Below are 18,299 nucleotides of genomic sequence, written 5' to 3'. Positions count from 1 at the left end.
CAAACCTCGAAGAAGCATTAAGGAACCGTTTTATAATGGGAATGCTTTCTGGGAAGGAGCGAGAGAAGCTGTTTGCCTTAGAACCTGGCAACGTGACCTTGGCAAAAGCAGTCGAGTTGGCGGAGACCTTGCGCAGCGCACGCGCAGGAGCTACCCCGGCCCAGGCCTCGTCAGCGCCCGAACAACTGTTTAAGATCGCTACGAAACCTAGTGCTAGTGCTAACGCTAAAGTGAAGTGCGCGGTATGTGGTTTTAAAAACCACACCACAGAGCAGTGTCGGTTCGCTAACTATACTTGCAGGAAGTGTAACAAAAAGGGTCATCTGAATAGGATGTGCAAAAAAATTAATTATGTGGGAAACGAGAGTGTCGATGAGAACGGTGATGATGGTGAGTTACTTAATATTCGTACTGTTAATGGCGAGCCAATGACAGAAATAATTGACGTTCACGGGGTAAGAATGAAGTTTCAATATGACTGCGGCTCAGCGGTTACCGCAATTTCGGAACAAGTGTATTTACAATATTTCAAACACGTGCCGTTATCCCAACCAAATAAGCGGTTACATACTTATATAGGCGGAAATATTTCTTGTGTCGGCATCGCCCCATTACTTTTTTCTTTTTGGGGTAAACCTCATACGTTTGATGTTCATGTCATCCGTAATGGGGGGCCACCAATTTTAGGTAGGGACTTTATGGCTCACTACGGTCTAGAAATTACCACACCCGTTAATTTTTGTGAAACTTCAAATACCTTTTTAGATAAATTACAAAAACAATATCCCGCGGTTTTCTCTGACGAACTAGGAACTTTCAATAAATATAAAATAAAATTATTTTTAAAAAGTGATTCAAAGCCCATATTTTTTAAAGCGCGTCCCATGGCCTTCGCTTTGCGCCAAAAAGTTGAAAACGAATTAGAGCGCTTAGTACGAGTAGGTATATTAAAACCGGTCGAGTACTCGGAGTACGCCTCGCCGGTAGTGCCGGTCTTAAAACGCGATGGCTCTTTACGTCTCTGTGCAGATTATTCTGTCTCAATTAATAAACAGCTGTTAGTTGAACAGTACCCGTTACCCACTGCACAAGAATTGTTTACCAAATTGCATGGCGGACAGCAATTTAGTAAACTAGATCTCTCACAAGCATACGCGCAGTGTGTCCTTGACGATGAATCTCAAAAACTCACTTGTATCAACACGCACAAAGGGCTATTTCTATATACCAGATTAGTATATGGCTTAGCAAGCGCGCCGGCCATTTTCCAGCGCGTTATGGAGTGCGTGTTGGCAGGTATGGACGGAGTTTTATGTATGTTAGACGACGTGTTGGTGACAGGAGCTAACAGGGAGGAGCATTTAACGAGGTTGCGGGCAGTACTTCGAAGACTGCAAGATGCCGGTCTGACCTTACAAAAAGCTAAGTGTGACTTTTTCAAGGACGAGTTAGAGTATTTAGGATACACTATAAACAAACACGGCTTGAAAAAGTCACCCAAAAAGGTTGAAGCTATTGTAAATGCGCCTACCCCGACTAATGTTGCCAGCTTACAGTCATTTCTGGGCTTAGTAAACTACTATAGAAATTTCGTACCCGGTGCATCGTCACTACTTAGTCCGTTATACCAATTGTTACAGAAGGGAAGCAAATGGGTTTGGAATTCCGTACATAACGATGCCTTTATGGCCATGTAGTATACGTGCGAAAGAGAAGCGTATATCTGTCGTCTCCTGCACACGAACACGGACGCTAGGCGCGCGCATGCGCGCAGTCTCATGTTGGATGCCGAAGCGAAGTTACGTGTTACGTTGTGGCAAGGTAAGGAGCCGATATTCATCGTTGTGTTGTGAAACTTGTGAATCCATGAATACTGTGTAATCTGAGGCAACTACTACATTTTGGCGACGGGCTGAATCGGTAAGTCATTTTATAATTGACATTTCAAAATTACTCAATAGGTACGGAATTACGGAGGAATCGTTTCAAATAAAAGTGTAACAAACATCATTTGTGTTTAAGGAACGTAAATCAATACATGTTTTTCATTTACGTCGTTATTTACCCAAAGGTTCAACATAGATAAAGACACTTCATTTGAACAGTGGCATAAACAGTCAATCACGAACTATATTACGTGCAAACCTACGTAAGTACGTAGTAATGCTCAATTTTACGAAAAGGTTACAAATATTAGAGGTAAAAATAAGTATAGGTATATTATTAAAATAATTATACAACGCAAGCGTAGCTAACTAATTAATCTACGGAAGAATCAAATGATGACAAAAGCCGTGCAGTAGGTATGTAAACCCGCGCGAGCCGCGAACGGCACGCCCGGCGTCGCGTCGGCAAGCGCGCGGCGTTGCTTTGTAATTCGAAACACCGGCATGCGAATTTGAACCTTGTGCTGCTCACAAGGACTAAGATATTGTTTTGTTTGATTTGTTTAGGTTAAAATATAGTGATTTGAAATTACTTATCCTAACTAACTGAAAAATCAAATTGACAGGTGAAAGCCTAAGTTTGAATCACTCGTTATGTTATTGCGTAAATAAATTACTAAAATGAATCAGAGTTAACCATAAACATGCCGGAAACATTTAACGTTTTGTTTCGGAATGCATGCTTTTACGTTTGTTTTTTGGTTTCAACCTGGAGTCGTAAGGGTAACAGACGGCTTGAGCTGAGCTATTAGGCATTCATACTACCTATCCAAATCTAAAACTAAGGTGCCTGTGAGTGGAAGCGTAGCTTACGTTACAACTTTGTACCGGTGGCAAATTAAAAAGACATAAACGCCAATAGCGGTAATGGTACTTATGACTTTGCTATTATTTTTACTCAACTTATGGTGATACATAGATCGTATTTCTTAAATGTCTTCATTGTGACATTGTTTAAGTTTGTTTTCTTGAGGTATTCGATAGAAATGTTGACCTTATAGACCATCGAAATAAGATAGCCCAGTCGAAATATGATAGTCCGGTCACATAAGGGGAAAATACAATAAATTTCTGGCGTTGACATAATAGTAATATTTAGTCATTGTGTAATTTCAAATAAAAGAAAGAGAATACATAGATTTTTGTTTTATACTGTATGACTTCTAGAAAAAAAAAATTATATAGCAGGTTTTAATAGTCCAGTCAATGGTGAGTAGTTCAGTCAATGAGATTAAAATATAAAAGTATGCGAAAATATGTCAAAATTTACTAGCAAGATGCTGTTGAGCATCATGGCTGTACCGACTTGGATGTAGGTATGCAGATGATGACTGTAATACCTGGAAAAAATATACATATGGAAACTTGGAGGGAATGATGCGGACTGAGAAGGATTAAACGGATGACGTCTGTTTAGTGCCTACTACAGTTCATAAATAATTATATTGTAAAAAAGAAAACATGGAAGCTAGATGGAAGGATGAGGACTGAGAAGTATTAAACGGATGACGTCTGTTTAGTGGCTACTACAGTCCATAAATAAATACATATATGCATATAAAAAAAAATGCATATGGAAACTTGGATGGAAGGATGTAGACTGAGCAGGATTAAACGGAAGACGTCTGATTAGGCCTGCTACAGTCAATATTTTGTTTGTCAACAGGAAGCCAACAATGACAACACCATCGCTGGCGCTTGAAAAGTTTGACTGCGAAGGTAATAGCAATTCTGTATGTACACGATGGGAACGTTGGAAGAGGAGTTTGCACATTTACCTGGAAGCGGCAGGTGTTAAGACTGCTGTTAAAAAACGAGCAAGTTTGTTACATTGGGGGGGAACTGAACTACAGGAAATATTTTTCAACATACCAGGGGCAGATGTAACATCAGAGGCATCCGGGGAGGAGGATGTATTCCAGGTGGCAATTGGAAAATTAGACAGTTACTTCGCACCAAAGCAAAATAAACGATTTGAACGGCATACCTTTAGGCAAATTCAGCAAGAAAATAATGAAAAATTTGAGAAGTTTTTGATACGCCTTAGACAACAAGCAACAAAGTGCCAATTTGATAATGTAGAAGATCATTTGATTGATCAAATCATAGAGAGATGTTCATCAGAAGAATTGAGGAAAAAAATACTTAAGGCAGGAGATAGCATGACAATAGAAAATATTATCTCAGAGGCGAACGCCCTGGAAGCCATTAATAGGCAATTAGAGGACTACAAAAACAACAAGGAAAAGAATGTGGCGATAGAAATTAACAAAGTGGAAGAGAAGACAGACAGAAAAGGGAAAGAATGTTATAGATGCGGGAGCTGGGGGCATTTGTCCAATAATGAAAATTGCCCTGCTAGGGGAAAGAAGTGCTTGAAGTGTGGCAAAATTGGACATTTCAAGTTGCAATGCAAAAGCCAGATCCTGAAAAGAAAACATGAGGACATAAGACCTGATGGAACTCGACAGAAAAGGTTTTCAAAGAAATTTAAAAAATCTCCTAAAGCTCATGAGGTAAGAAATATAGAGGAAGAGGAGAACTCTGAAACCGAAGAAGTCGAGTATCTATTTAACATAAACGGAGATGACATGGTAGTCTGTGATGTCGGTGGAGAAAAGATTAATATGATGATCGATTCAGGATCAAAAAATAATTTAATTACGGATAAGACATGGAAAAAAATGAAGGAGATGGGAGTAAGGGTAGATGACGAAATAAAAGAACCAAAGAAAAACTTCTTCGCCTATGGATCTGAAACACCTTTACGACTACTGGGATCTTTCCGCTCTGACATTCAATTAGCCGGCAGAAAAGAAAACGCAATCTTCTATGTAGTAGATAACGGTACACAAAATTTACTGGGGAGGAGAACAGCAACTAAGTTGGGGGTTTTAAGAATTGGGTTGGAAGTAAACCAGATTGAACTCAAGCCTTTCCCTAAACTTAGAAATGTTTTAATACAAATACCCATTGACGACAAGGTCAAGCCTATCGCGCAGCCTTACAGAAGAATTCCAATTCCTTTGGAAACAAAGGTTGAGGAGAAAATTACAGAGTTACTTGAAAAGGATATAATTGAAGAAGTCCAGGGCCCCTCAAATTGGATATCTCCCATAGTTCCTATAATCAAAGAAAACGGTGACATTCGGCTCTGCGTTGACATGAGACGGGCAAATAAAGCAATTAAAAGGGAAAATCATCCATTACCGACTATGGACCAGCTACTACCAAAGTTTAGGAATGCTACAGTGTTCAGTAAATTGGATATCAAAGATGCATTCCATCAACTAGAAATCCATCCAGAGTCACGGGATATAACGACGTTCATATCTGGAAAAGGCGTCTATAGATACAAAAGATTAATGTTCGGCATTACATGCGCTCCTGAAATATTTCAAAAAACTCTTGAACGCATATTAATTGGATGTGAGGGAGTTGTAAACTTTATTGACGACATATTAGTTTTTGGCGAGGATCAAAAGGAGCATGATGCCAGACTTGAGAATGTGCTGAAGGTACTTAAAGAGCATGATATCGTTCTAAAAGAAGATAAATGTATCTACAACGTTAATAAAATCCAATTTTTAGGACATGAACTAAGTAATAAAGGAATTCGACCACTAGATAAATACGTATCGGCTATTATGGACTTCAGAGCACCCCAAACAATCTCGGAATTGCAAAGTTTTTTAGGACTCGTCAACTATGTAGGGAAGTGGATACCAAATATGGCCACAATTACTGAACCCCTGAAGGAACTTTTAAGGCACAAGACAGGCAGGAATGCGGACATAAAAGAGCTCTGGAAGGAAAGACAAGAAACAGCATTTAACAAATTGAAAACAGCCTTGTCTAAAATGCCTAATTTAGGATACTATAATGTTAAAAATAAAACAATGATATTCGCAGATGCTAGTCCTGTGGGGCTCGGCGCGATCTTGGTACAAACAAATGAAGCTGGTCCACGCATAATAGCTTACGGCAACAGAACCTTAACGGAGTGCGAGAGACGTTATTGCCAAACAGAAAAAGAAGCCCTAGCTTTGGTATGGGCAGTGGAGCACTTCCATATGTTTCTTTTTGGGAAGAGATTTGAACTCATAACTGATCATAAACCTTTAGAGGTAATATTCGGCCATAAAGCTAAACCATGTGCTCGTATCGAACGATGGGTATTACGTCTACAGTCATACGACTTCATAGTTATATATCGTCCGGGAAAAACCAACATTGCTGACTCCCTTTCTAGACTATGTAACCTCGACGAACGGAATAACAACACTAATGGAAAAGATTTTGTACAAAACATAGTAGAACAGATAAGACCAGTAGCAATATCGCTGCAAGAAATCGAGAGCAGTTCTAAAGAGGACTCAGATATACAAAAAGTAAAGACAGGCCTGTATGACTCGAAATGGGACCAACAAATAAAGAGTTACAAAATCTTAGAAAACGAGTTGTGTTTTTGTGGCGATATTCTTTTAAGGGGTAATAAAATTGTAATACCAAAAACACTGCGAGGAAACGTTTTAGAAGCCGCCCACGAAGGACATCCTGGAATCGTTGGTATGAAAGCTAGACTTAGAGCTAAAGTATGGTGGCCCAGGTACGATAAGGACGTTGAGAGACTGGTTAAGTCGTGTAAAGGGTGCACCCTTGTTTCAGCGCCAAATCCCCCAAATCCGATCAAGAGAAGGGAATTGCCAACACACCCCTGGGTTGATATTGCAATTGATCTCTTGGGTCCCTTGCCGTCCGGAGATTACCTTCTGGTAGTAATCGACTACTATTCGCGGTATAAAGAAATAAAGGCATGCCGCGATATATCAAGCAAGGCTATGATAGCCATATTGAAGGAAATGTTTAGTCGACTAGGATGTCCAATCACGATTACGGCAGACAACGGTAAACAGTTCGTTAGTCAGGAGTTTAGAGATTTTTGCCAACTAAATGACATTCATTTGTTCAACACTATCCCTTATTGGCCCCAGCAAAATGGAGAGGTGGAGCGCCAGAACAGGGACATTATTAAACGTTTGAAGATAAGTCAAATCGACAAAAAGAACTGGAAAGATTCACTCTTGGAATATCTGACTATGTATAATAGTACTCCCCATACGACAACGGGAAAGACGCCAGCAGAATTATTTTTCCAACGGAAATTTAGAGACAAGATACCAATGATAGATACGCTTGAATATATTCACAAAGACCAAGATATGGACGTCAGAGACCGGGACAGAGAACAAAAAGAAAAAGGAAAAGAGTACGCAAACAGGAAAAGGAGAGTTGAGGATGGAAACATAAAAGTGGGGGACGAGGTTTATGTGAAAAATATGAACAAAACAAACAAGTTAGCTCCAAATTATGAGCCAACCCCACACACTGTAGTATCTTATAAAGGTGGAGATGTAAACATTGAAAATAATGAAACTGGACAAAGACTGAGAAGAAACATGATGCATTTAAAAAAGGTCGAAGGACAATGGAAAATCTTGGATGAAGAAACGACAGAGACGAATGATTGCGAGTCAGAAAATTAAATATATATCTTAAGTTTAATAAGGGATAAGAGGAAGACGTGAAGTAAAGCTAATGCGTGAAGCGCAAAACTATTGCTAAAAATATAATTAGGAAGTTGAAGTATAAAAAGTACTAAGGAAGCCAAGGAAGTTAATGACGAAGTAAAATAGCATTTGTGTTAAAGTGTTGATTAACTTGACAGTTAAAAATAAAAAATAAAGATGATTATTGAAATTACTGTTTTATTTAATTATCCTATAATAATAATAACAATAGAACAAACTTAACAATAAGGAAGGGATGTAGTATACGTGCGAAAGAGAAGCGTATATCTGTCGTCTCCTGCACACGAACACGGACGCTAGGCGCGCGCATGCGCGCAGTCTCATGTTGGATGCCGAAGCGAAGTTACGTGTTACGTTGTGGCAAGGTAAGGAGCCGATATTCATCGTTGTGTTGTGAAACTTGTGAATCCATGAATACTGTGTAATCTGAGGCAACTACTACAGGCCATAAAAAAACATTTGAGTTCAGATCAGGTGTTGGCCCACTTTAATCCAAACGCGACTATAATTTTGACTACGGATGCATCCCCGTACGGCCTTGGTGCTCTTTTATCACTTATCGATGCTGATGGCGTCGAACGTCCAGTGTCTTATGCTTCACGAACGTTAAATGCCGCCGAGAAACGTTATTCCCAACTACAGAAAGAGGCTACGTCAATCATTTTCGGAGTCCGTCGTTTTCATCAATATTTATATGGTAGGACGATTCCTTTTGTTTTGCGCACTGATCATAAACCCCTTATATCAATATTCGGTCCATACAAAGGAATTCCAGAGGTGTCAGCAAACAGATTACAACGCTACGCTATGTTTCTAAGTGCATATAATTATACAATAGAATACATACGTAGTGCTGATAACAGCGCTGATTACCTTTCCCGCGCAACCCTGCCCGATGACTCATGCACCGGCTCGCAGTCGGGCCACGAAACCAGCGCAGGGGAAGAGTTTATTGACGATCGGGCTTTATACATTAATTTTGTAGTTGATGAAACATTGCCAATCACATTCAATACATTGCGTGAGGAATGTATTAGTGACCTAACTTTAAGGAAAGTGTTAAAATATGTTCAAGACGGGTGGCCTAGGAAAGTGTCTGATTCAGATATCCGGCCCTATTTTTTATGTAGGAACCAACTTTCAGTTGAGAACGGATGTCTTATGCGAGGCCATAAAATAGTGATACCGACAAGATTGCAGACAAAAGTATTAGCTGAACTTCATAAATCACATTTAGGTATCGTAAAGTGCAAAGCGGAAGCACGGAGTAGATTATGGTTTCCGGGCATAGATAAGGCAATTGAAAGTACTATTGGGAGTTGCCTAATTTGTTCGCAGCTCCGACCAACACCTCCCCGTGCGCCGTTGGCTGTATGGCCCTACCCTCCGCAGGTATTTTACAGAATACACATAGATATACTCGGACTGGTAAATAATAAGTCGTACTTAGTTGTCGTAGACGCCTATTCTAAATGGGTAGAAGTATATTTTTTGAATAATACAACTTCGAATGCAGTTATAGCTAAATTGTATGAGTTCATGTCAAGATTCGGTCTTATGCATACTTTGGTTAGTGATAACGGCACTTGTTTCTCGTCAAATGAGTTCGCGCGTTTTTGTGCGGTAAATGGGATTTCCCATGTAACTTCTCCCGCTTATAACCCGGCCAGTAATGGGCAGTCGGAAAGCTTCGTAAAGGTGGTAAAAAAAGGTATACGAGCATTATTGCTAAGTAGTAGTGCAAAGGAAGTCGATCAAAACTTATTAAAATACCTATTCGACTATAGAAACTCGGTTCACTCTACTACGGGCGTTTCGCCTGCCCAGTTGGTATTCGGGCGGAAACTTCGTTCGCGCCTGGATTTACTTGTACCTAATGTACTTGCCGCCGCGCCGTCCTCACCGGACACTCTCACTGAGGTTGTAAATTATAAACAGTGTTTGCAGACTAAAGCATATGGTGGCACCAACAAGCAATGTTTTAAGCCAGGTGATAAAGTTCTGTTTAAAAAATATTTCAGTAACGGTAAATTTACATGGAATAGAGGTGTAGTAATGAAGAGATTGGGTAAAACTGTATATATTGTGAAAGACAGTGTAACTGCATTGCAATTTAAAAAACACAAAAATCAATTGATAGCTTTTAGAGGGACAGTGACAAACAACAATCTTAGTGGCACTAGAGACATTGATACTTCTATTGAATCGACATCGGGTGACGAAATTGACCTCTCTCCATCTGAGTTATGCGGTGAGGAACCCGAAATAACTCGTCCAGTGTCAGCGGAGTCTTCACAGTCCCCCACTGTGGAGGGGAGTGGAACCACGCCGACATCTACTGCGACGACTTTACCAGACCTGCAGACATCGAAGGCCTCACCGCCGGCCGCGTCAGCTGATGACGGGGGTCACGACGAGTTCTTCGAAGCACGAGAACAGAGCCACGACACACAAGGTGTACAAGATGCAGAGACTCAACTCGAAGCCGTAAGTCCGAGTCGAACGGCTGGACAAATGTCGTTGCGTCCTGTCCCTAGGGTCGATTATAAACCGTTTTTTTTGTCTTATGTAATTTAGGTGGTAGTTTCTTAATTGTTTAATCAACGATGGATTGTAAAACTATTAGGGGGAGATGTTGTATATGTAATATATGTATACATGTAGCTATAGCGGGTTCGGTGCCTCGACCCCTACTTAAGGTAACACTTCTCATGAATATAACCAGTGTGATTTCAACCGCCGTTAGTTTCACTTGTCCCCTGTCACATACCGAACACCAAGTTTTGAGCGGAAGCGGATTTAAGTATTTATATATTATATATATCGTTGTCTAAGCCCTCAACACAAACCTTATTGAGCTTACTGTGGGACTTAGTCCATTTTTTTTTTGTGTAATAATGTTCTATAATATTTATTTAAGATATTTAAACCTATGAACAAGATTTAGGACAACACCGCCAAGAACGACAGGAGGACAGGACCTTACCTGCCTTGAAGACCATCACCTCGCTCTTCGCCGCGTTGTACACTAAACCATGTTCTGCAGCGTAATGCTCACATCTTGCCACTAGCTGTCTAAGCGCACCAATAGACGGACTCAACAGCACCATATCATTGGCATTGCTAATGTTGTTAAGATTCGTACCTTCTATGTGATTCAAAAACTTGAAATTTGCCCCTAAGGTGGTGTAAAGGGGGTGGAATTTTGTATAGGGGATCAATAACCACTGAACCGATTTAGATGAAATTTGGTATGTAGATAGTTTTTGTTATGGAGAAGGATATATAATAGTTTACCCAAAATCACCTCGTACCTAAGGGTGAAAAAAGCGGCCAAGTGCGAGTCGGACTCGCCCATGAAGGGTTCCGTACCATTTATGACGTATTAAAAGAACTACTTACTAGATCTCGTTCAAACCAATTTTCGGTGGAAGTTTGCATGGTAACGTTTTATCATATATATTTTTTAGATTTTTCATTCTGTTATTTTAGGTGTTACAGGGTGGGGACACATTTTTTCACTTTGGAAGTGTCTCACGCGCAAACTATTCAGTTTAGAAAAAAAAAATGATATGAGGAACCTAAATATCATTTTTGAAGACCTATCCATAGATACCCCACACGTAGGGGTTTGATGAAAAAAATTTTTTTTTTTAAATGTTTTGACGTATTAAAAAAAACTACGTATTAGATCTCGTTCAAGCCAATTTTCGGTGGAAGTTTGCATGGTAATGTATATCAAATATTTTTTTTAGATTTTTCATTCTGTTATTTTAGAAGTTACAGGGGGGCGGGACACAATTTTTTTCACTTTGGAAGTGTCTCTTGCGCAAACTATTCAGTTTAGAAAAAAATGATATCAGAAACCTAAATATCATTTTTGAAGACCTATCTATAGATACCCCACACGTATGGGTTTGATGAAAAAAAAAAAATTTTTTTTTTTAATTTTGTGACGTATTAAAACAAAACTACTTACTGGATCTCGTTCAAACCAATTTTTGGTGGAAGTTTGCGTGGCAATGTATATTATATATTTTTTTGAGATTTTTCATTCTGTTATTTTAGAAGTTACGGGGGGGGGGGGACACATTTTGTTGGAGAACGCAGGATCATAACGCCTAACAAAAACCTCTCTGCAAAGCCGCCCGCACTCCTGTGCGCTACAACTTATTATAATAGGATTTTTAGTTTTAAGCACTTACACGTAAGCTTTTGTACCGACTGGTAATAAAATAGCCATGTCCTAAATTAAATTACGCTAGTTTCCATTCTCCTCCTGAAAGACCCCAAACATGGTCCTTACGACACGGATAGAAGACACCAGCGACTAAAATAATAATACGGTCAAGAGGAATGTGGAATTGTTGGAGAGTTACGTATCAATTGGCATTTGGTGGCACCATCATTGAACCAAAGAAGAAACAAAGGATCGTCTAAAGTGGTCGAGATTTAAAATAATTATAAGACTTTAGTAGAGAAAAGTGGTAATCCTGTGCTAATTGTGTATATTAAATTTAATCCAGCACTCTACAGGTATTATTTCAAGTGTAATTTAACTCTGTGACAAGGTTAGTATCCACGTGTTAAGCTTTGTTCTTTAACTTTAGATTTAATTTAAGTGTACCGATCTGATTTAATTACAACTGATTAAGTTAATAAAAATACTTATATCAATTACTAGTTTAAAATATAAGTAATTTAATAATATTCAAAATCAGAACGCTTAATATTCACACTTGAATGCCCAAAGCTTACATTGCACTTGCCATCAACATTAATTATAATTAGTTAAAAATCAAATGTACAATCAACATTGTTTTTAAATTTATTAAAAGTGCTTTAACGTGATTCATATACCCATATAATTAGAAACTGTTAAATTAACCTCAAACTTATAGTTGTAACTTTAATTTTGCTTGCTTATTGCTAGGGCACTTTAATTGATTGTTATTTCTCCTTTACAAATTTGTAACCTAAATATTCCAGGTTGACTACACTCGCTTCCCAAAATGACTGAAGAAAAAGAGCTAATCGCCAGGCGGGCCAGCTATAAAGGCCGACTAACCATTTTTGAAAAATATATGGAGGGTTTGAAAGTTGCTTCACTGACATCAGCTGAGGTAAATGAATTGCAGTTGCGTATGGGCAAAATTGAATCGTTGTATGTCCATTATGATGAGGTTCAATTAAAACTTGAGTGCAGTTCGAGCGACTCTGACAGTCAGCTAACTGAGCGAGCAGAGTTTGAAAGTAGGTATTTTAAATTACTTTCTAATGCTCAAGATATATTGGCCAAATACGCCAAAAAGCAAGACTCGACTTTCAACTCGGCCGCAAGCGACCAATCATCGCATAAAGGAAATAATAAGCTTGTTCGGTTACCAACTATTCAATTGCCAAAATACAATGGTTCCTATGAAAATTGGTTAGGCTTTCGCGACACCTTTACTAGCCTCATTCACTCTAACGACGATATAGACGACATAAACAAATTTCATTACCTTAGGGCTTCCCTGGAGGCATCCGCTGCAGTCGTCATACAGTCGGTAGAATTCTCGTCTGACAACTATGCCTTGGCATGGAATCTTCTATGTGATCGCTTCAATAACAAGCGCCAATTGCTGCAGAATCATGTATCGGCCTTGTTCAATATTGAACCGATTGCACGAGAATCTTCTAGTCACATTAAAAGGGTCATAGATCAGGTTAACAAAAACCTTCGTTCTTTAGAAACACTAGGCGAGCCCGTTAAAGAATGGTCAACACTTCTCATTCACATTATTTCACAAAAGTTAGACACAAAATCATTTCGTGAGTGGGAGGAGTTCAAGGGTGGCTTAGACAAAAACAAAACTGCTACTTTCGAGGAGTTCCTAACTTTCCTACAAAGCCGTGCTGATTTACTCGAAACACTAGAATTATCATCGAATCAGTCACTTCAACACACTAAAAGTGCAACTAAAATTAAAACTATGATAGCAGTGCAGGACAAAATAGGTAATAATAGCAATAAAACTCAGCCGCCGGCGACTAAGCCGTGCCCGAGATGTAAGGGCGATCATTGCTTATCAAACTGTGCACAATTTCTTGCGTTAAGTAATAAGGCTCGATTGCAACTATTACCTAATTATAAGGTTTGTTTTAACTGTTTTAGAGGTGGTCATTATGCCAATCACTGTAAAAAACCTGGTTGCAAGATATGCAAACGAAAACACCATACGTTAATTCACGTATCTGAAAGCATACCTAGATCGACATTAAATAGTGATAATTGCACGGGCGTTATCAGTGGTGTCGACCAGAGGACTGCGCCCGCGCTCCCGCTCCCCGCCAGTGCCGAGCCGGCTCAGGTTGCATTGTCAGCAAATGTCTCGCCGAGTACTTCGTCTTCATACTGACATAGGGCACAAGACGTACTGTTGTCAACTGCACTTATAAAAATATACGATTCGAATAAACAGGAGCACATCGCTCGCTGTGTTTTAGATAATGGCAGTATGTCTTGTCTCATGTCTCAAAAAATGTATAATAGGCTAAACCTGGCAACCGATTTTGTAAATAAAAGTCTTATAGGTGTAAACAAAAAGTCGTCGCATATAACTGAAATGTGTCGAGTCGAAATTAAATCGCTCAATGAGAGGTTCGCAAGTGATTTGCACTGTTATATTTTGCCTTCAATTACGGACGTTATTCCCTCTCATCGAATCGACGTGTCAAAATTAAATATTCCATCTAACATATGCCTAGCGGACCCGTATTTTTACAAGCCGTCTGATGTAGATATGATAATTGGGGCCGAACTATTCTGGGATTTGTTAGGATGTCAAAAAATTAAACTGGGTCACGGTTTGCCGATCCTTTGGGAAACTCAACTTGGATGGTTGGTTTCCGGTCCTATTTATAGACGCAACGAATCGACAATGCCATCATCATCATCATCCATTAAATGTAATTTCGTAACAGTTAATTCAGGCAACGCTCTCTCCACCGTTGATGACGACCTTCAAAACCAATTAGCGCGTTTTTGGCAACTGGAGGAAGTTAGCCATCAGTCGTCTCAATATTCTCACGAAGAGAAATTATGTGAGGAGCATTTTCAAGCTAACACTGTCCGTTTGAAGGACGGAAGTTTTTGTGTTTGGTTGCCTTTAAAGCAGAGTCCTAAATTGTTAGGCGAATCATTTCAAAGAGCCAAACATTGCTTCTTACCGTTGGAGCGTAGGTGGAAAAATAGACCATCATTCAGGAAGCTATACATCGAGTTTATGTCGGAGTATCACGCTTTAGGTCACATGTCCGAGTACGTACCTACCGATTCGGGTACAGGTACCTACTTTATACCCCACCACGGAATTTTACGGGACAGTACCACTACCAAATTAAGGACTGTCTTTAATGCTAGTAGTCCCACTACTTCCGGTGTTTCGCTAAACGATTTGCAAATGATTGGACCAACTGTCCAAGATGATCTGCTGTCAATACTCATACGTTTTCGGCAGCATAAATACGTAATATCGGCTGACATTGAAAAAATGTACAGGACCGTATTTCTTCATCCTGATGATCGCAAGCTACAGCTGATCCTATGGCGTGAAAATGAGTCTGACGCCTTAAAGACTTATCAGCTAAATACCGTAAGTTATGGGACGGCTAGCGCAGCATTTTTAGCATGTCGATGTCTTAAACAAATAGGTTTAGATTGTCAAGATAAACCGTTATCTGTAATAATAATTCACGATTTTTATGTCGATGATTTACTGACCGGGGGAGATGATTTTGACGAGGTTATTAGATTGCGGCAAGGAGTCACTGATGCTTTGGCTGCCGCGCGCATGCATTTAAGAAAGTGGAAGTCTAATGATCCACGCTTAATTGACTCGTTCTCTCCTGAATCAAAAAACTTAAACATGGGAACGTCCGAGTCAGGCAAGATATTAGGTCTGGGTTGGCATCCAGACGCGGACCAGTTATATTTCCCAATCGGCATTTCGGTTCCTAAGGGAACCACTAAAAGGGATATATTGTCAACCATTGCTCAGATTTTTGATCCCTTAGGGCTTTTAAGTCCTTGTGTTATTAAAATGAAAATACTCATGCAGAGGCTGTGGTTGCACAAACTTTCTTGGAACCAGGAGCTTCCTCCTGAAACTTTAAAACAATGGACCGATATAGTTTCAAGCCTGCCTCTTCTTAATACTATCCGCATTCCGCGACGAGTTTTGTGCGACTCCTACAAGAGTTTGGAACTACACATTTTCACAGATTCCTCAGAGCGAGCCTACGGTGCCTGTGTTTACGCCCGTAGCATTAACGATGCAGGAGAGGTTTTCGTGCGATTACTTATAGCCAAAAGTCGAGTTTCTCCCTTGAAGCCTTTAACCATTCCGAAACTTGAACTTTGTGGCGCGCTGGTCGGTGCTCGGTTGTATCAAAAGGTTATTAACTCACTTCGAGCCCAAGTTAGCAGCGCAACGTTCTGGAGCGACTCGACCATAGTTCTCGCGTGGCTTAAAACATTGCCAAGCAAGTTGCAGCCATTTATTCGCAACCGTACAGCCGAGATTCTCGAAATATCAGGCCATAGTTCCTGGCGCCACGTTCCGACTAACGAGAATCCTGCTGATCACGTATCTCGCGGTGTTAGCTTCGAGGAAATGAATTCCCTTGATTTATGGTGGTCCGGTCCTAGCTTCCTAAAGCGTGATGCTTCGACGTGGCCACAGAATCCGTGTACAGAAGTTTCTAATTTACCTGAGGTTCGAACAGAAATAACCTTGTCTGCTTGCATTCAAGACGAGACTTTCATTGACTTTGAACGATTTTCAAACTTCTTACGGTTAAAACGCGCCGTAGCGTACGTTTTGCGCTTCATATCGGCTTGTAAAGGGATGGCAGTAACTACTCAATATTTAAACGATGTAGAATTAAAAAACGCATTAAACCTCCTGATAAAAATATCACAAGCCGAATCATTACCTGAGTATAAACTACTATTAAAATCTCAAACTTTACCTAAGGGTAGTCCACTGTTAAAGTTAAACCCCTTTTTAGACGAAAATTCAATCATGCGTGTTGGTGGTCGCCTTGCAAACTCGGAATTTCCATATGAGCAAAAGCATCCCATCATCTTACAGTCCACTCACAAATTTACAAAGTTGCTTTTCTATTTCGAGCATAAGCATTTATTACATGCACCACCACAGCTTTTATTAGCCACTATTAAAGAGCGATACTGGCCGATAGGAGGACGCAATTTGGCTAAGTTGTGTCATAGACAGTGCGTCCTATGTATCCGAATGAAGGGACGCGTACTTAGCCCTTTGATGGGTAATTTACCTAAAACTCGGTTGTCCCCCGAAGGCCACGTATTCGTCAATGTAGGCGTAGACTATGCAGGTCCTATCAACTCGGCTAGTCGTCAGGGCAGAGGTTGTAGGATAGTAAAGGTGTACATCGCCATATTCATATGCTTTACAACGAAGGCCATACATTTAGAGTTGGTTGGTGACCTAACAAGCAATAATTACTTGATGGCTTTGAATAGATTTATGTCGCGCAGAGGTAAGCCCGCTAATATCTACTCAGATAATGGGACCTCGTTTGTTGGCGCATACAACGAATTGTCAAGGTTCCTCAAATCCAATTGCAATTCTATTGCCGAAAGTGCGTCCAATGTAGAAACGAACTTTCATTTTTTGCCAGCTTACGCGCCACACTTTGGTGGTCTCTGGGAAGCGGGTGTAAAGTCAACAAAACATCACTTCAACAGAGTGCTGGGCAATTCTAACCTTACATACGAGCAACTTAATACTACTCTGGTTAGGATTGAGGCAATTTTAAATTCTCGGCCACTCACCGCTCTGTCTACGGAACCCGACGACCTGATGCCGCTAACTCCTGGACACTTCCTCATCGGCCGTCCACTGACCGCGCTGCCAGCTCCTGACTACCGAAACCACTCCTATAACTATTTAACGCGCTTCCAACGGGTAGAACAACTGCGCCAGCACTTTTGGACTCGTTGGAGCAAGGAATATATCTCGGATCTGCAGCAAAGGGTCAAATGGCAAACGGCCGGAGACTCTTTATCCCAGAATACTCTGGTTCTTCTAAAAGAAGATAATCTTCCCCCTTTGAAGTGGAGGCTGGGCCGCATCGTTGCAGTTTTCCCTGGACGAGATGGAATTAATCGCGTCGCCGATGTGCGCACTGCTAATGGAGTCGTCAGAAGGGCATTCTCCAAGATATGTCCATTGCTGAATGCTGATGTTCCCACATAAAAGGCCAGCTTTCAGCGCGCGGGGGCATGTTGGAGAACGCAGGATCATAACGCCTAACAAAAACCTCTCTGCAAAGCCGCCCGCACTCCTGTGCGCTACAACTTATTATAATAGGATTTTTAGTTTTAAGCACTTACACGTAAGCTTTTGTACCGACTGGTAATAAAATAGCCATGTCCTAAATTAAATTACGCTAGTTTCCATTCTCCTCCTGAAAGACCCCAAACACATTTTACCACTTTGGAAGTGTCTCTCGCGCAAACTATTCAGCTTAGAAAAAAAATGATATTAGAAACCTCAATATCATTTTTAAAGACCTATCCATAGATACCCCACACGTATGGGTTTGTTGAAAAAAGATTTTTTGATTTATTGTTTTTTTTTTTTTTTTTTTTTGTGTAAAAATCCTAATGCGGTTCATAGAATACATCTTCTTACCAAGTTTGAACAGTATAGCTCTTATAGTTTCGGAAAAAAGT

The 18,299-nt window shown here is 40.1% G+C and overlaps 4 protein-coding genes across 4 annotated transcripts in view; all 4 read left to right on the top strand.

Annotated features, from left to right (window-relative positions):
- The window catches only part of LOC133519549 (uncharacterized), a 32,362-nt gene that overhangs the window by 2,570 nt on the left and 11,493 nt on the right, over positions 1-18,299 (top strand). The gene's annotated exons all lie outside the window — the stretch shown is intronic.
- On the top strand, positions 1,701-7,981 carry LOC133519545 (uncharacterized protein K02A2.6-like). Its single transcript, XM_061853551.1, has 2 exons — positions 1,701-1,920; positions 3,613-7,981. Exon 2 carries the CDS (start codon positions 3,623-3,625, stop codon positions 7,490-7,492), a length of 3,870 nt encoding a protein of 1,289 aa, XP_061709535.1. The 5' UTR covers positions 1,701-1,920; positions 3,613-3,622; the 3' UTR covers positions 7,493-7,981.
- On the top strand, positions 11,961-13,938 carry LOC133519537 (uncharacterized). The gene is made up of 2 exons (XM_061853543.1): positions 11,961-12,108; positions 12,527-13,938. Exon 2 carries the CDS (start codon positions 12,550-12,552, stop codon positions 13,936-13,938), a length of 1,389 nt encoding a protein of 462 aa, XP_061709527.1. The 5' UTR covers positions 11,961-12,108; positions 12,527-12,549.
- On the top strand, positions 16,109-18,008 carry LOC133519536 (uncharacterized). The gene has a single exon (XM_061853542.1). It carries the CDS (start codon positions 16,195-16,197, stop codon positions 17,818-17,820), a length of 1,626 nt encoding a protein of 541 aa, XP_061709526.1. The 5' UTR covers positions 16,109-16,194; the 3' UTR covers positions 17,821-18,008.

Source organism: Cydia pomonella, chromosome 7 (genome assembly GCF_033807575.1).
Source record: "Cydia pomonella isolate Wapato2018A chromosome 7, ilCydPomo1, whole genome shotgun sequence".
In the NCBI taxonomy this organism is placed as follows: Eukaryota; Metazoa; Arthropoda; class Insecta; order Lepidoptera; family Tortricidae; genus Cydia; species Cydia pomonella.
Note: the sequence above shows the minus strand (reverse complement) of the source record. Positions and strands in the feature narration are given on the sequence as shown.